This window comes from Cyanistes caeruleus, unplaced genomic scaffold, assembly GCF_971803275.1.
Source record: "Cyanistes caeruleus unplaced genomic scaffold, bCyaCae1.hap1.1 HAP1_SUPER_30, whole genome shotgun sequence".
NCBI lineage: Eukaryota > Metazoa > Chordata > Aves > Passeriformes > Paridae > Cyanistes > Cyanistes caeruleus.
Genome location: NW_028256295.1, coordinates 703,804 through 729,030, shown reverse-complemented (window position 1 = coordinate 729,030; position 25,227 = coordinate 703,804). Strand labels below are relative to the sequence as shown.

Genomic DNA, 25,227 nt, shown 5'->3' with positions numbered 1-25,227 from the left:
TGTGCTTTCCTTCCTATGGAAAAATATTGTCCATCTCAGCCAGGTGCCCATGACCAAAATTGGAATTCCACCTCCAGCTTTGCCTATTGTGAGAGACTGGAGGAGATTGTTGGCTGGAAACAATTTGTGTTTCAAAGGGGAGGAAGGAGCAGGTCCAGCCTTGCCCTGCCCTGTAACCCCAGCACTGCACTGCCCTGGAACCCAAATCCCCCCAGAGCCTCTATCCCAGCCCAGCAGTGTCTGCCAGTCCCTGGCACACCAAAGGCAATGCTCCACACCCACCTCTGGAGCCCCCAGCCCAGCTCCTGAGTGACCAAATGATGGGAAATCCCACCTGGGGAATGGGCCCAGGAAGACCAAGGGGATCTTAAGGCTGACTACAAGGCAAACACACATCTTGAGCCTACCTCCTCTTGGGATTTCTATCTGAACATTGCTGGAATCCAGGAGTTGGTATCTCTGTGTGTGTTTCTCTAAGGCTTTTTTGTCTTTCTTTCATTTTGTGTTTCCTATTTCTGTCCTCTTGCAAACTTTGAGAAACTTAAAATGAACAGGCTTAGAGTTTGTGGAGTTGAATGGGCCAAGTTAATGCTTTGAGAAGTTTTTTGTTTATTGACTGTCATATTAAACCATTTGTCAAAGTTTCTCTGATTTTCTATAGTTGCCAGTAAAGGCTGTTTTGTTGTTTTGAGCTCCTCAGAATCTCTTGCTGGTATTTCTCCAGTGCATCCAACTCAGAAGACACAAAAAATTGTAATTCCTTTTAAATGTCTGCTTGAGAAAGTTGTCTGGGGGACGAGGGTGTTGCTATATTTTATATATTAGTAAAGGCCTGTATGCACAAGCCAGCCTTTGAAATAAGTCGTGATATTAAGGGCTAAAATCCTTGAAACTTGCCTGCAGAAGAGAGAGTAAAGCAAAACAATATCCTTGTGTACAAGGATAAGAATGTAAACCTGTGTGTGTTAGCCAATAGTAACTTGCTCTGCCCGCAGACCCTGTAGAACCCTATAAAAGGTGTGTTAATAATAGAAATAAACGGCATTCACAATTAGTTCTGTGAAGACTGGTGAACAGCTCGGGGGTCTTTCAACATCTGGCGCTCCGACCAAGGACACCCCTGTGGGCAGAGGGGCTTTGGAGTCAGCGGAGTGGATCTGGGCGTTAGACGTCGCGGGCTTGGATCGGCACCGGATAGGCAGCCTGAGCGCGGTGAGACGCTGAGCGGTAGGACGTGGAAAGTCAGGCTGCTGGGGGAGGCCCAGGAAGGCAAGGGCGTGGTAGAAGGGTCGCAACCTTCCCCCTTGCGGGTGGCCGTCAGCATGGAGGCAGAGTTTGCGGCGGTTAAAAAACTGCTTCTCTGCATCCTCGTTAAACGAGGCGAAGCAGCCCAGGAAAAGGACCTGGATATGCTCATTATATGGGCTAATTGTCATGGGCATTTGCAGTGCTCACACTGCTTTTTGCGGTGCAAGAACGGACTGATATGTCGGCTCTGATATGGGAAACGGCAATTACAGAAAAGAGCAAGGACACTGCGTCTCTCGGTTGAACTTGGCAGATTGCAATTAATACCTTAAGAAACAGAAAAGCGAGATATGCTGAGGCTGTGAGCCCCATAATTCTACCTGCGTCACAGCAGCAGATGCCTTTACCTCCCACTGCTGGACAAGCACTCCTATCTATGCTGCCCATGGAGAGAGGGAGGGAGAGTCAGAGAGAAGAAAATAAAGAATAAATAAAAAAAAAAAAAAAAAAAAGTTCCACAGCGAACGCTGAAACAACGAACAGAATCTGTTCAGTTATGGCAGGATGTGATACATCCAGAAATATTTGCTTCATTTTTGGAGTCACTTTTAGCATTACAATCTTATTAAAGTTCCATCTTTACCACCCTGGAAGAAAAGAAGCCAAATTTAGTCTGGTTTCCACCTGAACCAGGGGGACATGAGGGAGCACAGAGGTGGGCTCTGTGAGAACAAAGGCACCCTGGGGGCAGAAGCAGCAGCAAGAAAAGTTCCAAGGCCACGCTGATAAGCTGCAATGATCGCCGTTGTTAGCACCTGGCCTGAGAGACTTTTCGTGTAACATCGCCTGCTTTTTTAAAATCGTGCCCTTTTTTCCTCTATCGGCAAACAACAAGAGAGATTGAGAGAAAAAACTGCATTTGTTAAACTTTGTGAGGTTTTCTTTTCCTTTCTCTCCGTTTTTCCTCGCTGCAAGAGTATGTCGAGAATGTGAAGGAAGATAAGAGCAGAGCTGCAGCAGCAGCAGGGTGGGCAGCTCACCCCCCTGCTCCCTCTCTAAGAAGAAGCACCCAGATAATACCCAGTTTGTTAAAAAGTTATAATTTATTGGGTTTTCAAAATGTTTTTATATGCCATTGTAGAGTTAATTTTGTGTTTTAAGTAATTATGAGTTCATGCAATTGCAGTTTTTAGGATTTCACTAGAGAAGTTATTGTGATTCTTTGAAAGTTAAAAAAAAAAAAAAAAAAAAAAAAAAAAAAGAGAAAAAGTGTTTAACAGAAGTTGCCTTGCAATAATTGGTTTTAGAACCCAAGGTTAAAACATGGTATGATTTACAGCTTCTAGGAAAACCTTCCAATTAATGTTATCTACAGAAGAGATTTATGGTTTAAAAAATAATTAGTTAAGAGAACTTTACTGTACAAGACAAAGTTAAGTTAAAGTATATATTATCTATTTGCTTGTTTTTTCCACAATTTTAATAAGGTAATTTTAATGTGAGTCCTTTTGTTATATAAAGCACATATAACTGCATATACACCAATTTGGATTTTGGGTTTTAGTTTAAGAATTGGACTTGGTGTTTCTGAAAAAATGTAAATGTAGTACTTTTGAAAAGTGCTATAAACCTAGATGGCAACTCACCAAATCCTGTGTTGCTGTGTTTTTTCTCTAGAAAAGCTGCACTTTCAAATCCTAACCAATTTAAGCATATACTAGGCAAATTCCTGTTATGAATAAGTATTTTTAGTAACATTTGCAGTTATTGTGAGTTATTCTCAAAGCTAGATGACATAGAATTGTGATGTAATTGTTACATTCTTATAATCTTTATAGTGAATTCATGTTACTGTTATATTGTGTTTAAAAAGTATATATCAAACTTTTAGTTGCTTTTTTGTACTAACAGAATAATATTAAGTTATGATTTTATTTAATATAGATTAAGTGTTAATAGAATTAAGGATAGTTAAGTTTTATAATGTTTAGGCTTGAATGTTTTTAAGTTAAGTTTTCTAACTTGGATATTCTTTTAAGGTTAAGTTTGTTATTTCCTTTTATCATATATAATTATTGTTAGGTTTAAATATTGTTTAATTTAAATTGTTTTGTGTTTTATTTGAGACACTTGTTTAAACTGCAAAGTATAGTTATTTTCCTAGAGATATGAAGACAGCCACAACTGAAACAGCAGTGATGGAACACTGGTGAACACCTGCTTGTGGATAGAAGTGAATGCAGTCTGTGACACCCTTGACTTCATCAGGGGTTCTATTGGTTGTTGCAATCTCTGCAGTTTTGTTTGTTATAGCTTTTTTATTTTTCAGTGTTTCCAGAATTTTAAGAAGATGTATCATTGCTGAGGATCAGCTGCCATAGGAGAGGCTTCAGATTAAACCAACTGCTGCATGGTTTAATTGGTCTGGTACCTGAGGCTTCTGATCATTTGATTTGTACAAATGCATTTTAACAGTTTGCTGTGCTGTAAGCATCTCATAGCTGCTACTATTGAGAACCTTGTTCTAGAAATATGTTAAGAGGCATCTTTCCAGTTTAAAGCCAGGCTCTGGCCAAGCCTTGACTTTACCTGGAGGGAACGTTTGCCAACAGATCCAGATGTTTTCTGTACCAAATCAGTATTTGAGTCATTTTTTGACTCAGCAATTTGACCCTGTTGATATGACAGCTGGATCAGTTTTGAAGTGAGCTTGGAGAATCATTTCCGGAGGTGATTACCCAATCCTTCACTGATTGTTTTGTTTCTGTTTGTTTGCTAACTATGGGATGCTAGTGCAGTGTTTTAGTAATTAATAGTAGTTTTATATTACATATGTTATTAATAATGTTTATGATTTAATTGATTTTTAACCGGTATAAGTTCTTATTAATTGTGTATATGGTTTTGTGTTGCTGTTGATGTTTATAACAGAAGTACATCTCATTTTATTTTTTTTTTTAAGAAAACAGGGGAAATGGATGCCCTAAAAACATTTGATTAGTGTAATTCATTAACTTCAAGGAGAGAAGTGCCTGTGTTTTGTTGGCAGGTTCAAAAAGGTCACCTGTCCATCTGACCAGACTGTCTGCCTCTGAACACATGAGATCCAGTGAACAGAGAAGTCATCATACGGCCTTGGTACTCCAGACATGGATCAGAAGTGGACATGTCAGGACACAGTTGTGTCTGAACACTACACAGACCGTTGCCAACAGAACTTTTATGTCGTTACTATGATGTTATGTCTCTACCAATTTTTCAGGTATCCTTTGTTTTAAGATTTAGAAGGATCTGAAGAACAACTTGAACATCAAGGCCCTCAGTCACCGATCAGCTGCCAGCTGACATCACAGGAACAGTGAACGTTCCAGGACTGAATCGTGTTAGAGAAATTCTGTAGAAGATCTAAGAAGTGTAGAGACTCCATTTAACTGTATATAAAGCAAATTGTAGTTGTGTGTTTACCCTTTCAGCAAATTGCTTTCACGCTTAGACTGCATATATACCAAAGCACGTGTGTTAAAAGTAGTCATATAATAGGTTAAGATAGTTTAGCCTGTGTAGTAATTGTTATGTTAGTATAAAGTATAAGTATTCCCCCTTCAAGAGCTAGTGTAAGCATCTTTGAAAGTTCATTTAACGATTGGAGTTTTAGCTGTAAGTTTGCAAATATGGTGTCATTTGCATGGAACAAACTGCTTATGGTAATTGTGTTGTGTATAGTCCCAACCAACTGTCTGCTAACTAACATCCAAAAGAGGCAGAACATATGGGTCACTCTGGCACACTGAACTGGCCAAAAGTCAATGTGTCTAAGCCTAGCCACACCTGGAGATCCTTTCGTACCTGTCTCATAGGAGTCCCTGAATGGGATCCTCCAGCATTTAAAGATTTAATTAGTAATGAGACTCAACTGAATCGATTGGCAATGTTGCAAGAGTGCAATTGCACTGTTTGCTTCACATCAAGACAGCCTGAAGCCTGTTGGCAAGCAAAAAATTACCAAAGTTCTCAACGTTACAACCCTCAGAAGAATTAGATTTGTTAAGTTCCACCAATACCTCAGGTGGATGGATAATGTTTGAACCCCCGACAAAAAGTCATTCTAACAAAGTAATGTAGCCCTGAGCTGCAGTCAACCCTATAGCTGATATCGTTACTACCACTGGAAGTAAAACCTTTGTGGTGCAATCTCACAGGGCAATTACCAAAGCGATTACCTAGTTCCATCTTCCTAATCTGTGGGGATAGGGCATGGAATAGGATTCCTGCTAGTCCACATAGAGGACCCTGTTATCTTGGGAAGCTTAACTTTGTTCCACCCAAGCTTACATCAATTGTTGAATATAGCTAGCAAAATGAAAAACATCAAACAGTCAAAGCGAAGCCTGAATGAATTAAAGTTTAGCCACCCTAAAAAGGCTCGCTTGTTGGACTAAGGAAGGATTGAACTTAACATCCACAATGTTAAGTGAGCTTTCAGCCGATGTGAGTAGTGTACGTCATGCAGTATTATGAAATCGAGCTGCAATGGACCTTCTGCTCTTGGCACAGGGACGTGGTTGTGGGGAGTTTGAAGGCATGTGCTGCTTGGATCTTACTGATCATTCAGCTTCCATCCATAAGCAACTGCAACAGCTACAGGATGAGTTACATGCCCTGGAGGAAGATAGTGACCCCACTGGAAGCTGGTTCGCCAGCTGGGGCAACACCGGATGGTTGAGGTCTCTTGTGCTAGAAGGGGGACGGACTTTACTTATAGTGTTAATTGGGATGACAGCCTAAGTTGTGTGTTATCTTATCCAAAGCCTGGTTTGTGCAAAAAGAGAAAGGGGGAATTGTTGCTATATTTTATATATTAGTAAAGGCCGGTATGCACAAACCAGCCTTTGAAATAAGTCGTGATATTAAGGGCTAAAATCCTTGAAACTTGCCTGCAGAAGAGAGAGTAAAGCAAAACAATATCCTTGTGTACAAGGATAAGAATGTAAACCTGTGTGTGTTAGCCAATAGTAGCTTGCTCTGCCCGCAGACCCTGTAGAACCCTATAAAAGGTGTGTTAATAATAGAAATAAACGGCATTCACAATTACTTCTGTGAAGACTGGTGAACAGCTCGGGGGTCTTTCAACACTTAACCAATTTCTGCTGCAGTCAGATATCCTCACTATGGGCTCTGCCTTCAGCTGTGCAAATTCCATCTGTGCCCCCAGGCAGAGCTTGGGGTGAGGGGCAGAGGAATTCAGCCCAATTCCTCCCCCAGGCAGGAAGACCCTGGTACATTGTCCAGGCTTTGCCCCAGAGGTGTTAATTTGCATTTCTAAAGCTCCCGTCCTGGCTGCCTGGAATGAAGCTTCTCTTCCAGGGCAGCCATGGGATGACTCACATGGAGCCCCAACCCCACCCCCCAACCCCCCAATTTACTTTTTTTTCTTTTTTAAGACAATTTTCTATTAACTGTTTCCATTTTAAAGGGCCACATTTCAAGGTCTTCTGGTTTTCAAAATGCAGCTTAAAGGTGAACGTGGAAAAACCCATACCATAGTTTTGTCATCACTAAGAGCCACGCACAAACATAAAAACAAAAATTAGAAAGCAATAGTTTTTTTTTTCTTGTCCTCTGACTAAAAACTGATTCTCACACCCCTGGCCCAAACAGAACTGACAATATAAAAGTAGAATTATTGCAAAAAATTCTTCTTATGGTGTAATCCTTTCACTGAAACTGTGAAAAGCAAAAACTCTCCAGCAATGTCTTTAGAGAAATAAGGCATGACTTGATTCTGAACAGAATCATTTCAGCCACACATAGTCTGCATGTGCAGAGAAAATCATTCCATGACATGTGAGTTTTACTAGATATTTCCTAAACTTTATACAGTCTGAACCCATAGAAATCCATTGGTTTAGTGTTCATTGTTTCCAAGTTGTAGAGTTCTTAGTGTTTGGTTTCCTGTTGCACCCGGATTTCTGTGTCTCTGATGTGAATTAGGTCTGCACTCCTGGATTTCCTGCTCAGCCTTTTCCAGACCAGGTGTCTCCAGCTGTGCCAGGGCAGTGTCTGGGGTAGATGTTGGTTGATGTTTGCTGTTGGGTGTTGATGTTTTGTTGATGGTCGTTGTCTTTGTGGGAATCTTTTGGGCTGTTCCCAGTCTGTTGAGATGTTAAGCTCATCTCTGCTGAGTGGTGGAACATCCCGTAAAAAAAACCTTTAAAATTCCTTTCCCCAAGGCAAATGCAAACCAAGCCTGACTGGAGAAATCAAATAAAGAATAATTTTACACTTGGTATATTTTCCAGTACTCTAATCCCAGCCAGCCCAGAGTGTGAGTGTAATTGAGAGCCAGAGTGGAATTCTCACGGTGCCTTCCCCAGCAGCTGTGGCGAGGGCAGGCACAGAAAGCCCTGAAGCTCCAGCAGTGCCAGCCAGGATTGTCCCGCAGGGGCTGGAGATGCCAAAGGAGGGTGCCCAGGCCGAGGATTTCAGCAGAGGATCTGTGGGCAGGCCCAGGGGCTTCCCCCGCTGGGGAGCCCTGGCTGCTGCTGCCTTGCCTTCAGTGCAGGCTCAGGGGCGGCTCCCATCCTCCTGCTGCAGCCGGGAAATCCAAATCTGCGGGGCTGCAGAGCCCTTGAGCCGAGGCTGAGGGGTCCCCCCGTGTTCAGCTGTGCTGGGGCTGTTTCTGTGCTCAGGGACACTTGGAATGGGCCGTGCCACTTGGCCACCAGAGCTGCTTCTTTCCACTGCTTCGGCAGGACCCGATGTCCTGCTTGGGTGTGTCGCAGTAGAGATGGACAATGACACCTGTTTCTTCTTCCACCATAGCCAAAGCTTTATTGCACACAGCTTATATTTACATGGTTATCAGAAGGCTCCTTGCTTAATTCCAGTTGGTTGGGAACTCAGTTCACTGGTTGGTAATGGTGAGTGTACACGTCAATCCAAACTTTTCTCTCTAACAATGTTTTCATACTTTTTCTACTGATTCCCATGGGACAGATCCCTTGTTACTTCAGGTGCACTTGTTTTTTTCCCCAAGAATAGTTTGTTATGTTAACAAACTTTTCATTCTCAAGATGTTTTTGCCTGGGAACTTACCAGGCCAGCTGCTAGCTACACTAAGCTCACATATCTGCAAGCAGATTCACTCATTGGCTCTGTTTTTTCTTCCTGGGTGTTCTTTGATTTTGGGATTGCTCTCAGTGCCCTCATTCTCTGTCCTTTTGTAGCCGTTTGTGGCTCAGGAGGCCTGGCTGCCCCCTGCATCCCCTTGCTCAGCTGCTGAATGAGCTGCACTCAGCAAGGTGCCGTGCATGGTGAAAAGATGAGAGTTGCTGTAGAACATAAGAGGAGAAACTGCATTTGTTTAACCCATGGTCTGCCAGGGAACCACAAAAAAGTTGCCCATGCCCATCCTTTCCACATTTGGACCGGTACATGAGGTGCTTTCTTCTATACTTTGTTATCTGTTTCTCCACTTTTCCTTTGTGACCTATTTGCCAACAGCAGTTTGAGTCATTTAACTTTCCACAAACTCCGCCTCCTTTTTCTGCTAAAAGATAATCTGACCCCATCCCATGGTGAAATGTTGTGTTCCTCATCTGGGTGGATTGGTTGGGAAGAAAGTCAGGAACTGGAGCTGTCTCGCTGGGGATTATTTTGAGGACATCATGTAATCTAATTATACCATGGAAATGATAAATTAGTTCTCTGGCTCCAGATATGAATTTGTTAGGGTTCCCAGGGGCTGGCCCATGGTGTTGCAGGATTTGTTCTGGTGGCTGTTTGTCTTTTCCCCATTTTTGGGTGCTCCCTCCAGCCAGGGTTGCATCAATTTTGGGCTTTTCTCTGATTAAATCAGCACATACTTGGATTCCCAACTGATTTCCCTCAACTTGGGGTAGCAAAAAAACCCCAGTGCTCTAATTCACCCTGGATAACATAGAAAGTGAGAGCACAAGTTGGGGTGGGGAGTGGGATGATTCCTCCCCCATTTTTTATAGTGAAGTTTTCACAACAATCTCCATTTGCAGTTTTCCTTTTTAGCTTAACCAATTTCTGCTGCAGAGTCAGATATCCTCACCATGGGCTCTGCCTTTAGCTGTGCAAATTCCATCTGTGCCCCCAGGCAGAGCTTGGGGTGAGGGGCAGAGGAATTCAGCCCAATTCCTCCCCCAGGCAGGAACACCCTGGTACATTGTCCAGGCTTTGCCCCAGGGGTGTTAATTTGCATTTCTAAAGCTCCTCTGCTGGCTGCCTGGAATGAAGCTTCTCTTCCAGGGCAGCCAGGGGATGACTCACATGGAGCCCCAACCCCACCCCCCACCCCCCCCCCCAATTTTTTTTTTTTTTCTTTTTTAAGACAATTTTCTATTAACTGTTTCCATTTTAAAGGGCCACATTTCAAGGTCTTCTGGTTTTCAAAATGCAGCTTAAAGGTGAACATGGAAAAACCCATACCATAATTTTGCCATCCCTAAGAGCCAGGCACAAACATAAAAACAAAAATTAGAAAGAAATCAAGTATTCTCTTTTTCTTCTCTTCTGACTAAAAACTGATTCTCACACCCCTGGCCCAAACAGAACTGACAACAGAAAAGTAGAATTATTGCAAAAAATTCTTCTAATGGTGTAATCCTTTCACTGAAACTGTGAAAAGCAAAAACTCTCCAACAATGTCTCCAGAGAAATAAGGCATGACTTGATTCTGAACAGAATCATTTCAGCCACACATAGTCTGCATGTGCAGAGAAAATCATTCCATGACATGTGAGTTTTACTAGATGTTTCCTAAACTTTATTCAGTCTGAACCCATAGAAATCCCTTGGTTTAGTGTTCATTGTTTCCAAGTTGTGGAGTCCTTAGTGTTTGGTTTCCTGTTGCACCCGGATTTCTGTGTCTCTGATGTGAATTAGGTCTGCACTCCTGGATTTCCTGCTCAGCCTTTTCCAGACCCCCTTGGATCCCCATTCCTGGGCCCTGGGACCCCCCCGCATCTCCTTCCCCAGCTCCGGGACCCCCTGCACCCCCTTCTCCTGCACCAACAGCGCCCTGCACCCCCTTTCCCGGGGATCCTCCCCTGCCAGCCCCTGGATCCCCCGGTTCCGTCAGCCCGGGGACCCCCGGAGCCCCATTCCCGGCCATCCCGGGGCACCGCACCCCCAGGCCTCCCTTTCCAGGGAAAGCCGAGCTGGGCACGGGGCTCTCCAGCCGCTCTGGCATTTCTGATCACCCAAAGGAGAGGGAGAGAGCAGCAGAGAGAGAGAGAGAAGGAGATTGGGAATCGGGGCTCGGGCTCCCAGCGCCCGCTCCTGCTCCGCCGGGGCTGGGGAGCCGCAGCCGCAGGAAAAATGGGATCCGCGGATGCCGGGGCTTCCCCCGCTTTGGGCCGAAGCCGGCGGGTTCCAGGCAGAGTTTGGGCGCAGGGCCCGGGAGTTCAGCCCAGTTTGTCCCGGGGGTCCCGCAGTGCGCGGCCGAGGAGGGTCCCGGGGGATCCCGGGAGGGGATCCAGGGGAATTCCCTGGAATTGCCCCGTCCCCTCCCCCCGCGCTCCCTCGGGCACTTTCGCTTCCGCCTTGGCCGCCCTGCGCCGCCGGGATCTGCCCGGCGACCGGTGACGTCACTGCAGCCTCGGGCTGCCACTGGCGGGCAGCAAAGAGCGGCGCCAATGGCGGGGCCGGAGGCGGCTCTGGGGGCGGGGCCGGGGCTGGGGGCGGGGCCGCAGCGGAGCAGCGCGATGGCTCCAGCGCTGCGGCCGGGGGCGCTCCCGGGGGGCGGCGAGAGGTGAGGGGGACCCCGGCACCGGGACTCTTTGATCGCCCATTCCGGAGCGCCGAGGGGCCCCTAAACCCCCATTCCTGGGCGCCGCCATCCCACCGAACCCCCATTCCCGGCCGTGGGTCCCACCCTGCACCCCCTTATCCGGCACCAGGAACGCCTGCACCCCTTTCCCGGCCATCCCGCCTCCAGCAGCCCCCAGAGCCCCCTTCTCCTTCACCCATTTACCCCCCGGACCCCTATTCCTGCCTCTCCCAGCAGCCAGCCCCTCCTTTCCTCAGCACTCGGGACAGCCGGGACCCCTATTCCCAGCCATCCCGGCTTTCCCTGCCCTGTCCTGGCAATGGGGACAGCGGGGACCCTTGGAGCTCCCTTTCCTGGGTACAGGAACGCCCTGAACTCCAGCCATGCCACATCTAGCCAGCCCTAGCCTCCCCTCTTGTCACTCCTGGCATCCCCAAATGCCCTTCCCGGCTCTCCCCGTTCCCCCTTTCCTTCAGCCGTGACCCCCCCGATCCCAAATCTCCAAATGTCCCCCCAGTTCTCCTCTCCCTGCGTTCCCTGCACGCGGCGCTGTCGGAGCCCGGCCCGGGCTTCCCGCAGTCCATGTCCATGGGGTCCCTGGCTGGGATCCCCTTCCAGCGCCGCCGCAGCGAGCGGGGCCGGGCGGAGCCGAGCCGGGATCTTGGGATAGCCAGGGCTGGGATCTTGGGATAGCCAGGGCTGGGATCTTGGGCTAGCCAGGGCTGGGATATTGGGATAGCCAGGGCTGGGATATTGGGATAGCCAGGGCTGGGATCTTGGGATAGCCAGAGCTGGGATATTGGGATAGCCAGGGCTGGGATATTGGGATAGCCAGGGCTGGGATATTGGGATAGCCAGAGCTGGGATATTGGGAGAGCCAGGGCTGGGATATTGGGATAGCCAGGGCTGGGATACTGGGATAGCCAGAGCTGGGATATTGGGATAGCCAGGGCTGGGATATTAGGATAGCCAGGGCTGGGATATTGGGATAGCCAGGGCCGGCACAAGGAGCGGCACCGGCACGGGGCCAGCGGGGAGCTGCAGATGCTGCAGCAGCGGCACAGCCAGAGCGGGGCTGAGCGGGGGGAGCCGGGGCTGGGGGATCTGTGGGGCTGCGATGGCAACTGTGGCACCGCCATGGGGATCCCTGAGATCCAGGCTGAGGGATTAACAAATTCCCTGGCTCACAGCTGCAGGGAATGTCTCTGGAAATATGTCAGATATGGGCGGGAGGCGCTGGAGTGTAAAGGTGGGGAGGGCAGAATTCCCATGGGAATATGGGAATGGGAATGTGGGATTTGGGAGGGCAAAATGTGGGAATATGGCAATTCCCATGGAAATTCCATGGATGGATCTCAGACATCCCATTCCCGTGAGACCTCCTCGGATGGATTCTACTGCTGTCCCATTCCCATGGGAATTCTGTAGATGGATCTCACTGCCATGCCATTCCCATAGAATTCCATGGGCAGATCTCCCCATCCCGCAGCCATGGGAGCTCCAATCTGGTTCCCCTCCAAACCCATCCTGGGGGTTGCCCTGTTCTTTACCCTCCCCACGTCCCCCAAGACTACTGGGGGTCCCCCATAACCCACCCAGCCCCCCCAAACTCTTCCTAGTCCCTTTTCTTTCCCCCATAATGGGAATTCCTGGAAGTCCCCCCGTGTCCCCTCCCCCAGGACTTTGGGGGTCCCACCCAACCTGTCCCTGCAACCCCAGATTTCTTCCACAGCCCCCCTGTGATGGTGGAGGGTGGGGGCCGAGTGCTGGTGCCCCCCTGCCTGCAGCAGATCCAGCGGTGAGGGCAGTTCGGGGGGTCCCTCAGCATTTGGGGTCCCTGGGATTTGGGGTGACCCCCCGGGCCCCCCAGGATCTCCCTGAACACGCTGACGCTGCCCGTGGGCAGTGAGAAGGTTCAAACCCGGCACGGGGTCCCCAGCACTGCCACCCGCATTGCCCAGGTACCCCCAAACCTGCCGAGAACCCCCAAACCCCCCGGGACACCCCAACCTCCCCTGATCCCAAACACAGCCCTGGATGCTCCAAAAACTCCCCAAAACCGCAAAACCCCATACAGACATTGAGAAGGTTCATACCTGGCATGGGATCCCTATCTCCATCTGTCGCCAGAGGTTGGGGATTACCGGAGCCGTGGAAGACAAGCCTCATGCTATCATGGTCAGCAAGTCTCAGTTTATTGAAATCTTATGCACAACTTATAATGCTTTTAATTAGCTTATACATATTGCAAAAACTCAGCTCATTATTGGTCTGCTACCATTGACGCATATTGTTCTTTGTGGTTGGCCTTGCAGTTACCAGTTCTTTATCTTCAGCTTGCAGTTCTGCATATTTTGGCAGTTTCAACATCTTGTTATCTATATAACTCTCTCTTCAGGGGCATACTGACCCTGAGGCCTCATACTTTAACTAACCTTACAGTATCATGTCCTTTTTCTCTTAGCCATTCTTCTGTCAGGCTCTCAACATGCATGCAGCTTTATGATTTTCCGAGGACCTCATTCTCTAAAGTTTGCAGCTGAAAGTTTGTTCCCATCCTCCTGAGAAGTTTGTTGTTTTCTCCCATGCACTGCCCGAGGGGATGGAGGTACCTCAGGTCCCTTTCCAGCAGGGCCCGAGCGAGCTTGGGGCACAGCCCAGGAACTGCAATGCTGAGCCAGGCCTGGCTGGGTTGGAGGAAGCAGAAAGGCCAAGCCCTGAGCCCAGGCCTGGCCCAGCAGGGCCTGTCCCTCACGGGTGGCTCGGGGCTCTTTGTGGGGCAGTGGGATGTGAGGGGCAGCAAGGACAAATGCCATAAACCTGCGAGCCCTGCCAGCCTCCTCAGGGAGGGCCGAGGGAGGAGCAAAGACCTTCCTGGGGCTGTGCCCTGGGCCAGGAGGGATTGTGCCAGTGGAGCTGACCCTAAATTTCTTCTCCCAGGCAGCTTTAGGACAGGGAACATGGAGAAGCCAGAGACAACTCTCAGCCTTCCACAGTCCTCCAGTAGAATCCTGTGTGGGGAGCAGCCTGGGAGCAGGGTTTGTGTGTCAGGGGAGGGGAATTCAGAGCCCTTTTCTCCCCCATGGGCTGAGGATCTGCATTTTCAATGGCCCTGCAGCTGCCAAAGGGGCCTTTTTCACCCAGCTGAGAACAGTTCTGCTGAGAGCCTGTCCTAAACCCGTTTTTCCTGCAAGTGTGCCTATGAAGCCTGATTTTTTGCAGCCCCAGGTCTTGTGTGCATGCAGGTGTGACAACTGAAGGATGGAAAGGATCTGCTGGGAGGAGTCCCCTGTATCTTGTTTCTTTGGTGGTTTTAATTTTATTTTTTTTTTAATTGATTCCTGCTGGCAGCTGTGTGCAGAGCTCTGTAACTGTGTGTGACACTTGTCTGTGGCACTGTGGGGGTGGCCAAGGGCACCTTCCCCGAGCTGTGTGCAGAGGAATCCACAGCAGCCCAGGCCGGGGGTGCTCAGTGGCCGCTCAGTTCCGCTGACTGGACGCGGCTCTGGCCGCTTCCCTTGGAGCGTCTCCAGGGAGGGAACGCTGGGGCTGCTGGCCCGGCTGTGCTGTCACTGCCAGGGGAACGCTGGGGCTGCTGGCCCGGCTGTGCTGTCACTGCCAGGGGAACGCTGGGGCTGCTGGCCCGGCTGTGCTGTCACTGCCAGGGGAACGCTGGGGCTGCTGGCCCGGCTGTGCTGTCACTGCCAGGGGAACGCTGGGGCTGCTGGCCCGGCTGTGCTGGCACTGCCAGGGGAACGCTGGGGCTGCTGGCCCGGCTGTGCTGTCACTGCCAGGGGAACGCTGGGGCTGCTGGCCCGGCTGTGCTGGCACTGCCAGGGGAACGCTGGGGCTGCTGGCCCGGCTGTGCTGGCACTGCCAGGGGAACGCTGGGGCTGCCCCGCTCCTGCCCCACCCCATCAGCTCTGCCAGCGCCTCCAGGGGACACAAAGGCTGAGCCCAAGGGTGAGAGTTGCACAAGGGGCTGAGCTGGCATCTGGGACCCATTGGGATCATGGAGTGCAGCCCCCGGCCCTGCACAGACACCCCAACAATCGCAGCCTGTGCATCCCTGGCAGCGCTGGCCAAAGGCTCCTGGAGCTGCGGCAGCCTCGGGGCCGTGCCCATTCCCTGGGGAGCCTGGGCACTGCCCCAGCCCCCTGGGGGGGAAGAAGCTTTTGCTCATCTCCAGCCCAGCCCTGCCCTGGCCCAGCTCCAGCCGTTCCCTCGGCTCCTGTCCCTGCTCACCTGGGCAGAGATCAGAGCTTGCCCACAGAAGCTGTGGCTGCCCCTGGATCCCTGGAAGTGTCCAAGGCCAGGTTGGATGGGGCTTGGAGCAGCCTGGGATAGTGGAAGGTGTCCCTGCCATGGCAGGGGGTGGAACGAGATGAACTTTAAGGTCCCTTCCTAGCCAAGGCATTCTGTGATTCTGTGATTTTGGGGGAGATGCTGAAGCTCTGGCTCAGCTTTATCTCAGCAAATGTCTGGAGCCAGCAGCAGCCATGGGTGAGATCATCTCCTCCTCCCTCTCGCTGTGGCTGTAACTCACCCAAGGGCAGTGTCATAAATCAAACTGAAATTTGGACAGCTAGGGCTATTGGGTTAACAGCAGTTTAATAACAAGAAAAAATTGATACCATTTAGTGAATTGAATACAAGAAAACAATTTAATAAAAGAATATAATTTAGTGGATTGAATAGCAATTTGATATAGAAGGAATACAATGTAGTAAAAGAGTACAATTTAGTGAATATATTCATATATATATATATACACACATATGTATATATTTGTATGAATATATATATGAATATAGCTTGCCAGTAAATATGATTAAAGCATAAGCGAAACTGACTGGAGTACAGAGAGGGCTTCTCACCCGACCTCACGTACTAAACAAAGCAATTCAAACTAAACTTATATACTGTATGCTTATAAATATTCATTCATGTTTCCCATAAGTTTCCCCCTACTTCCAATTTTTAAATTTTCCATCACTATTCTTCATGGTGCATGCTTCTCTTGTTGCTAGGGGGTCTTCAGTCTTCTTTTGGTGGTCTTTTGGATGAAGGCTTACACTCATCCTCGTTGTCCTCTGGGTAACCTTACAGGCTGTGCATGTGTCCTAAGCGTTGTGTTATGTAAGTAAGCATTGTACTCTACTAATTAGTCTTATATTTTATAATTTTCAGGCCCTATACCTAAAGTCATTCCAACTTTATCCATCTCAAGGTCGATTTTGTCTTAGGACATTCCTTATCTCAAAACTACATCCTGTACCTTAATTTTAACATGTAACGTCTGTAGAGGGGTACATCTACCTTGTAACACCAATTCCCCTGATTGCTCCTAATAATAACTTTCCAAATAGTTGCAATTTAGTTAGCATGAATCATTTCCATTTATTACAGGAGGGTGTGAAAACAGGAGCATTGTTTGGTGTGGCCTCGTCTCTGCCTTTGACACCTATCAGTGCTTTGAGCCAGCCAAGAGCTTTCTCCAGGAGTGCAATGAAGCAGCTGTTGCAGCTCCCAGCTCTGGCTCTTCCCAGTCTCTGCCCCTGCCTGGTTTTGTCCCTCTTGTTGTGCCCTCTGTTCCCCCAGGGGGCTGCCCCAGGCTGAGGGATCAGATCCAGGCACTGCTGCTGCTCCCTGGGGACCAGCCCCAGTTTGGTTGTTGCTGTCAGTGCCAGCAGAAGCGGTGGCTGGAGCAGCGGGTGCTGACAGTGGCCCAAGGCCCGGGGCTGGAGGGGTCCCTGGGCTGGGGCTGGGAGGGAGCTGCCCCTTGTTCTCCCTCTGCCTCCCGCAGAGCTGGGCCGGGCACAAGTGGGGCAGCAGAGCCAACAGGGAGCCTGCGAGTCTCTTGCAGCCGTGCCTGCTCAGAGTTTGGCCTTGGAGCTTCAGGTGGGCAAAGGCAGCTGCTCTGCTCCCTCTGCGTGTGCCCGTGTTCAGCAGTGCTGCTCCATCAGTCTGTGCCCAGCAACGGGGAAAAGCCTCAGCCCTGCAGGGCCAGGAGCTGCCGGGCTCTGCCTGAGCAGCTCAGCCAGCGGGAAGGGAGCTGCTCCACACGGGAACCAGGAGCAAAGGACATGCCTTTTCTAGGACATGCTTTCTGTAAAAAAAACCCAACAACCCAAATAAACAAAACAAAACAAAAAAAAAAACCAAAAAAGAAAACATAAAAAAAATATGAAAGATAAAAATTATCCCCAAATGTGTAGTGAAAAATCTTCTATAACACTAGAGTAAGAAAGAGGTAACTGATCTTTTGAAAAAGAGAACTCAGCTTTGATATTAGTTCCTTAGTTTGTACACGTGCTAGTGGAAAGGATCCATTAGCTGCCTTCCTTTACAGATTTGATGTTTTCCAATATCAAGATATTTTACACTGCAGTTAAAGGAATAGGAAATTGAAATACATGTTCTTCATGACTGTGTCTTGAGTGTAAAAATTTTGCCGTTTGAAACTTGGACCTCAAGTGTTGCAAATGGAAGTGATAAATGCCAATGGACTGAGGGAATGCAGCTTTTCCTATGGGATGTGCAGCACTCCAAGGACTTCCTCAGTGGGGCTGTGGCTGCTTGGAGCTTTGTCCTGTGCCACTCCGGGATGTCATGAAATGGGACTTCACCTGCCACCAGCCCAGGTCACGCTCTGCCACCCCAGCTCCTTGGACCTTGTGTCCCCAAAGAAGACACAAGGCGTTTCTGCTGCTCCCCCTTTGCACAGATCCACAGAGAGCTGGGACTATCCCAAGTCTCGTGTCTCCATTGTGCCATATTCCTAAAGAACCAGCAGCCCATCCCGACGAATATGGTGAGTTATGTGGATGGTTGTCAGCTCTCTTTCCTGCCTAGAAATCCTGAAACTGCTTCTAAATGCTGTTCCCTTCAGCTCTTGGACACCTACTGACACAGAGCTGGGAAAAAAATGCCCTGGCCATGGCTTACAAGGTGAGTTCTGCCAAAGTTAGAGCTCTGTGGGAAATCTCTATCCATCCCTATCCTTTTAATATATCTGTACGTGGGGGTGTGCATGGATGTGTCTTGGATGGAAAGGAAGGAGTGTGCAAACAACGTGACTGACACTTTCACTCTCTGTGTTCATTCCATACTCATGGGTACAGAGATATTATGGAAACCTTTGCAAGGACAGACCTTCTGTCCATGGATACAGAGACATCCAAGAGCCCCTGGCACAGACAGACCCTTCTGTCCATGGATACAGAGACATCCAAGAGCCCCTGGCACAGACAGACATTGCTGCTCTTCAACCACTGACAGGATGAGTCCCTGAGACTGGGGCTTGGCCTTCCTCGTGGTGAGGGGCATCAAGGAAGGCTGCAGTGTGATGGAGACTGTGGTGGGCTGGGAACTCACTGGGGGAAAGGAGGGAGCAGTTGTGAAGTAAAAGGCAGGTGTGGGACACAACTGTTCAGGGAAGAGCTGAGCTACAGCTTGAGCAAGCTGAAAAATGTCATTTGGGGTCATCCCAGATGGATTTCATTTCAGAAGTTATGGAACAAGTTTAATTTTTGGGGGGTGTCATGTTTTCCCTTGGAGGTGGACACTCTGCAGACTTGAGCTGCATTGCCAAAATGCTCAAGTCTCTGCTGCAGGTCACAGCGTTTCTTCTTTGGCTGATCCCGGCCCGGTGCTGAGCCCAGCAGAGCCCTGGCAGAGCCCAGAGCAGCCTCAGCATCCGCAGAGCCCGGCTGCAAGGAGAGAAAGCAGAAACCGCCCGTCAGCTGAAGGCTCCTGTCCCCTTGTCCCAGCCAGCCGCAGTGCCCAGGCCATGCTGGCCGTGCTCAGAGCTGGGCCCAAAGCTGCCCATCACTGCTGCCTTGGGGAGCAGAGCAGGAGGGCAGGACATGTGCCCAGCCTGCAGCCAGCCACGGCAGATCCAGCCCCTCAGCAGCTGCCCAGAGCGGGATGCTCCTGTGCCCGCTGCCATCTCCCAAAAGCTCTTGTCCCAGCCATGCCAAGGAGATGAGGACCCACCTCACACCATCTGCTGCCAGAAGAAAAGCTGGTCCCAAACGATGTCCTCAGTCTTCTCCAAGGGCACGGCCCATCCACGCCACAGCTGGTCCCAAGCACTTCCTGATCCAGACTGGACCCCACCTAGAACGCTTCCTTTAGAAAAACAAACAACAAATTAATGAAAATAGGTTACAGACAAAAAGGTGAAACAAGAAAAATGGTAAAAAATCTTTTGTCTGTCAGGAGCTTGAGGAAGGCCCAACGCCTACATTCTGGGGAAAAACCCACCCATGGGTGAGGGAAGCCCATGCTTTCTCCCTTTCCCCCTGCACTGTCCCCCAAAATCACGGTGATCCCAAAGCAAAGCAGGGGAGTGGAGCAGCCCAAGCCCTTCCTTGCCTGCACAGCAAAGCAGCCGTGCTCAGGTTCTGGAGTCCCACCTGTGCTCCTGCCATGGGGGTTTGTTTGTGTCGGGCTGGCTGCCCCAGCCCCAGCCGGGGCACGGTGGGTGCTGGGGGCTGTTGGCAGGGCCAGGATCCCACTCCCATTTCGTAACCACCCCAGCCCATGTCCCCAGCCCTGCCAAAAACCAGCTGGGCAGCCACTGAGGAATCAGTTGCATCTGCCCCAGCAAAGGGGAAACCTTTGGTTCCCGGCCAATGCACAAATCTGGGAGCATCCCCCTGGGTCTGGACTTACCTGAAAATTCACTGTGGAGCCTGGCTTTGAAGAAGGTGCCAGAATCAAAGTCCATCATCGCCAGCTCCCGCTGGCCAGGTGCAGGAAGAGGTTGTCATCCTTGCTGTTGTCCTCCATGTCTCCAGCAGCAGCAGCAGCAGCCCCACCTGGTACAGCTTCTCCAGGGGCTCCTTCTTCCCTGGGGTGACACCAGGCTGTCAGGGTTCTGCCCAGGGCCCGGCTGTCAGTGAAGCAGGACAAGCAAAACCAGCTCAGATGGTGCCCACCAGTGCTGGGCAGAGCAGCTCAGCTCCAGCACAAGGGCTGTGTGTTCCCATTCCATGACCCCAGTGCAGTGACACAGGCAGGACAAAAAAGTCTGGGTTTCTTTGCTGCTGATTGCCAGGGCATGTGTGGAGCTGTAACTTACCAGGTCCCTGCATCACTGTGCCTGTGGCTCTCTCCCTTCTTCTAGGGCTGATGAATATCCTGCATCCAGGGATCACAGGACAGGTCTTCTAATGAGGGCCTGTCCAAGGAGTTCAGGGATAAACACCACCTGATCAGAATCTGGCAGTCTGGGGAGAGAAACCACAAACCACTGGTCAGTTGGAGAAGGCTCCTGTCGGCTTTGCCCCACTATTCCCGTGCCCAGGCCACGCTGGATGTGCTCAGAGCTGGGCCTAAACTTTCCCATCAATTCTTTGTTTTGGAGGAGAGCAGGAGAGCAGGACATGTGCCACCTCCTCAGCAGCTGCCAGAGCGGGATGCTCACGAGCCCGCTGCTGTCTCCCAACACTGGTGTTCCCCCCGTGCCCAGAGATGAGGATCCACCTTGGGAGAGCCGTTGTGGCAGCGGGAGCTGGCCCCATCTGATGTTCCTGCCCCTCCTGAAAGGGTGCTCCCCGCAGACCATCTCGTGCAGCAGGATGCCCAGGGACCAGACGGTCGCTGCCTCGCCATGGTACCAGCCGAAGTCGTTCCATTCCGGGGGGCTGTATGACGGTGTTCCTATGGAATATGGATGGAGCTCATCAGGGGGATGCTGCTGCTCCCAGAGCCTGGCCCCAGCATCCCTGGGCATGTGGGGGCTGCCCCAGTGGCACACGGGGTGACCTGCTGCCCTCTCACCAGCACCTGGGACTTGGGTACAAACCTGGGGTTGGAAAAGAAGCCACTGGTGCTGGAAGAGGGCAGCAGAAACCCTGGCAAGGCCTGACCATGACAAACAAAGGGAAATACCCACTCAGTGCTGGGGAAAAACCACACCCACATCCTCCCTGCTGGCATTGCCCAAAAAATATCTTGAACCAAGGCAAATCAGGTGAGCAGAGCAGTCCAAGCCCATTCTCACCTGCACACCAAACCAGCAGGTGCACAGGTTCTGCCTCCCCCTCTCTGCTACTCTCACCCACGGGGGATTTTGTCAGGCTGGCTGCCCCATCCCCAGCCCCAGTCCTGGGAGAATCCCTGCTGCCACACCCAGGTCGGGCCAGGAGATGCCGGGACCAGGAGCCTGCCCCTGTGTGGGCTCACCTGCAAATTGAGTGTAGGCTGTGTCCTGCAGGTAGGTGCCACAGCCGAAGTCAATCAGTTTTGCCTCGCCGGTGTCCAGGTCTACCAAGACGTTCTCAGGTTTGATATCTCGGTGCAGGACCCCGCAGCTGGTGCAGTGCCGCACGGCCGCCAGCACCTGCTGGAACAGCTCCCGCGCCTCTTCCTCGGACAGGAACCTCCGTGCCCGAATGAAACGCCGCAGGTCCTGACACCGCTCTGGGCGCTCCAGCACCATCACGATGGTGTTGGGGAGCTCAAACCATTCCAGCAGCTGCACCACACCGGGGAAGCCTGTGGACACCTTGTCCAGCAGCACTATCTCCAGGGGTGCGCTGGTGCCGTCGGGCTGCGGGAGGAGCACGGTGCCGTCAGTGGGGCTGAGGCCGTGCCAGGGCTCGGGAAGCCCTCAGCCAGCCCGGGATGCTCTGTGCCCTCCGCTGGCCCCACGCCCGCTCTCCCTCCAGGTGTCCTGGCGGCTCCCACCCTGCCGGGCCCCGGCTCATCCCCGCCCGGCACGGCCCGGCTTCTGCCGCTGGCCCCGCTCACTCACCAGCTCGCCCCAGTGCCGGACGCGGTTCCGTGGCACCTTTTTGATGGCCACCTGCAAGCCAAAGGGAACAGCGGATTCAGCTCACCGCCCACCGTGTCCAGCCCCATCCTCCTCCTCCGCCCCCTCCTCCTCCTCCGCCCGCCGCCGGCCCCTCTGCTCACCGGGAGTCCGTCCGAGAGCCGAGTGGCCGCAAAAACTCTGCCAAAGCCGCCGCGCCCCAGCAGTGACCCCACTCGGTAGCGCTGCTGCAGGGCCTGCTGCGCCTTCCCTGGGGAAGAGACGCGGCCGTCAGTGCTCGGCCCGGGGCCAGGAACGGCCCCCGAGCGCTCCCCGAGCTCCCCGGGCCGGGCACCCGCAGGCGTTCCCTCATTGGAACGCGACAGCGGCGGAGCTCGGGCCGGGGAAGCCGCAGCGGAGGCGGCGGCAGCGGCCGCACCGCCTGTGTCCTCCGCGGGCCCCGGGAGGAGCCGGGGCCGGGGCCGGGGCCGGGGCCGGGGCCGGGGCCGGGGCCGGGGCCGGGGCCGGGGCCGGGGTCGGGGCCGGGGCCGGGGCCGGGGTCGGGGCCGGGGTCGGGCCAGGCGGAGCCAAAGGGCGGCAATGCCGCCCCAGCCCCTGGCACTGATGCCCGCCCAGCACAGCCAGAGCTGGGCGAAGAGGAGACCTCGGCGGGATGGGCGGAGACGGGGACGGGGACGGGGCAGCCCCACCCGGGGCCGGGGGCGGGCTGGGGGCATGGCCCGGGTGGGCACGGGGAGAGGGAACCTGGACGAAAAGGGGACACAGGAAAAGGGAGAAGATGAGGGACAGTGGGAGAGGGAGAGGAGACACAGAAAATTGATAAAATCGCTTCTTTCGCTGCTGCTGCTGCTGCTGCCGCTGCTGCCGCCGCTGCCGCTGCAGCTGAAGCCCCGGGGCCGTTTGTCCCCGTGTCCGTTTGTCCGTTGCCCGCTCGGCCCCGCCCCGAGCCCCGCGCTCCCCGGGCAGCCCCTGAGCCTGGCCAAACACGGCAACTTTGCCCTGCTGAGCCAAGAGCCAGAGTCTGGAGTCCTGCACAGGGGCACAGCAATGCCCTTGGCTGCTGCTGTGCCTTGTCCCTGCTGAGGCTCAGACACCGTCTGAGCACATTCCCTGAATGCAGAATTTGTACCTGTGCCAAGCACTGCACTTGTGTCTCCAGCATTGCTTTCCAAGGAAAACAGGGCAAGGCAAACTGGCTATAGCTCAGGGTATTTTACAGGGTCTAAAACTTGCCAAGTCTCAGATCTTAGAGGTGAGAGCCATTTGGAATGAATGGGATGGAGAAACAGCGCAAGATGGAAAAGGGAAAAATAAAAATAAATAGAGAAAAATAGAAAAAAAACTTAGTGGTTGTTTCTTTGGATTTTATTTTCATTTCTTCACAAAGCTGTTTCAGTTTTCCCAGAATCTTCTCCCCGTCTGTTCTTTCCAAAAACCTGTCCTGGAGAACAAGGCGCAGCTCCTGTCACAAGATGTGCCCCCAGCTGCAGCTTCTCTTGGCTTCCCACACTGTGAGTGCAGCACAACTCTTGCAGCAAAGCAGGACAAATGTTTGAAGAACTTGACAACTTGTTCTTTCTTTTCCTTGTGGACAGGGGAGTTGTGCCATTGGTGAGGTTTTCATTGTTCCTCTTCTACCCAAAGAAAACATGATGGGCTGCCAGGAATTGTTGGGGAGTACAAGCCTGGCTGAATGTGGAGAAAGAATCTCCAGAGCCTGCAGCCAGCAGTGGAGAGCTCATCATTCCAACAGCCCCATGGACATCTGGAAAGTGATCTGGAACATGAAGATGGGCTGACAGAGGGAGTTTGTTTCTGTGTTCAGTTTAGATGATTCTACATCTCTTGCACTGGGAGAAATCAAGAGCACAATCAGTTGATGATAAGCAGCAGAACATGATAAGCTGGACCTGTCAGTGGATGAGAGAAAGAATGTGAAAAGGAGAAATGCAGGGAATGACTTGGTGAACTTTGTGTGTAAGAAGGGTCATTTTTTCCTAATAATTCCCAATTCATTCCCTTTGCTTTTATCCTTTTAACAAGGCCAATTGCATCTCAGATTCCCCAGGAAATGAGAACCCTGAGCTTGTGGAGCTGCCTGAAAGGTGCCCTGTTCCTTTTTCTTCTGCTGCTGCTCAGAAGAAACAATGAAGCGAGTTGGGGAGTTCTGGTTTTTCTTTCTCCTGGTGGATTTTTTCATTTTATTTGCCACTGCAGAGGCAATTTCTGTGATGGCCTCTGTCAGTTGATTCTATTTCAGCAGCAGCAGCAGCAGCAACAGGGCTGTGTTTGAGCACTGCAAATGTGACCTGTGTGGCTTTAATTCCCCTCGACTTAGTGCTCAGGGACTTGGGAGCATTTTGATCTCTAGTGATCATGATGGCTGAAACAAAAATCCTGAGTTCCCCGTGACAAAAGCACAGTGGGTAGCACTGATTGAAAGAGGTAATTGCAGCTGTACTGCTAAAATTCAGGTGGCAAGCAGAAGAGGGGCAAGAGCAGCCGGGATCTACAATTGCCAAGACAAATGTAGATTAAATAATTTTGTGGGGTTTTCTGGAATTTGGTGGGATGTTTCAGGAATTTTGTGGGATTTTTGTGGAATTTAGTGGAAATTTGAGGATATTTTGTGGGATGTTTCTGGAATTTGTTGGGGGTTTAAGAAGATTGAGGGATTTTTTTTTAATTTTTTGCAATTTCATGGGATTTTTTTTGAGTTTTATGGGATTTTGCAAAAGTTTAAATAATTTTGTGGGATAATTCTGGAATCTTGAGGGATTTTGAGGAGACTTGAAGAATTTTGAGGTATTTTCTTCGATTTTGTGGTAATTTGTTTAGATTTTGTGGGATATTTGTGGAATTTGGTGGGTTTTTGAGAACATTTAGAGAATTGTGTGGGATTTTTCAGCAATTTGGTGGGATTTTCCTTGAATTTTGTAGGTTATTGATGAGATTTTCTCAGAGATTTGTGGAATTTTGTGGGCTTTTGCAGAGTCATGAAGAATTTTGAGGTATTTTCTAAGATTTTGTGGAAATTTGTTTAGATATTGTGGGATGTTGCAGGAATTTGTTGGGCTTTTGAGTAGATTGCTGCAATTTTGTGGGATTTTCCTTGAATTCTGAGGGTTTTTGTGGAGACTTGAAGAATTTTGAGGGAGTTTTCCTAGCTGCTTTGGAATTTTTTTGAGATTTGGTGGGATGTTTCTGGAATTTGGCATGGTTTTGGAAAGATTCAGGGAATTTTGTGAGATTTTTTTCTGGAATCTTGAGGGATTTTGAGGAGACTTGAAGAGTTTTGTGGGATTTTTCTGAAATTTTGTGGAAATTTGTGGCAATTTGGTGGGATCTTTCTGGAATTTGGTGGGATTTTTTTGTACTGTTGTGGAATTTTCTATTA

The 25,227-nt window shown here is 50.6% G+C and overlaps 1 protein-coding gene across 1 annotated transcript; it reads right to left on the bottom strand.

Annotated features, from left to right (window-relative positions):
• Nucleotides 1-1,164: 1,164 nt before the first annotated feature.
• Nucleotides 1,165-21,919, bottom strand: LOC147645232 (serine/threonine-protein kinase pim-1-like). Its single transcript, XM_086874754.1, has 5 exons — nucleotides 21,905-21,919; nucleotides 21,813-21,863; nucleotides 21,242-21,608; nucleotides 20,540-20,716; nucleotides 1,165-1,220 (listed from the first exon to the last, which is right to left on the bottom strand). The coding sequence occupies exons 1-5, from the start codon at nucleotides 21,917-21,919 to the stop codon at nucleotides 1,165-1,167; spliced, it is 666 nt and encodes a 221-aa protein (XP_086730880.1).
• Between the last annotated feature and the right edge of the window lie 3,308 nt (nucleotides 21,920-25,227).

Bases quoted from the DNA above. Each gene is read 5' to 3' on its own strand.
- LOC147645232 (XM_086874754.1), bottom strand. The intron at 20,717-21,241 runs GTGAGCCCACAC...CATATTCCATAG, and splicing joins AGCCTACACTCAATTTGCAG to GAACACCGTCATACAGCCCC. The intron at 1,221-20,539 runs GTGGATCCTCAT...CCTACCGCTCAG, and splicing joins GCCACAACGGCTCTCCCAAG to CGTCTCACCGCGCTCAGGCT.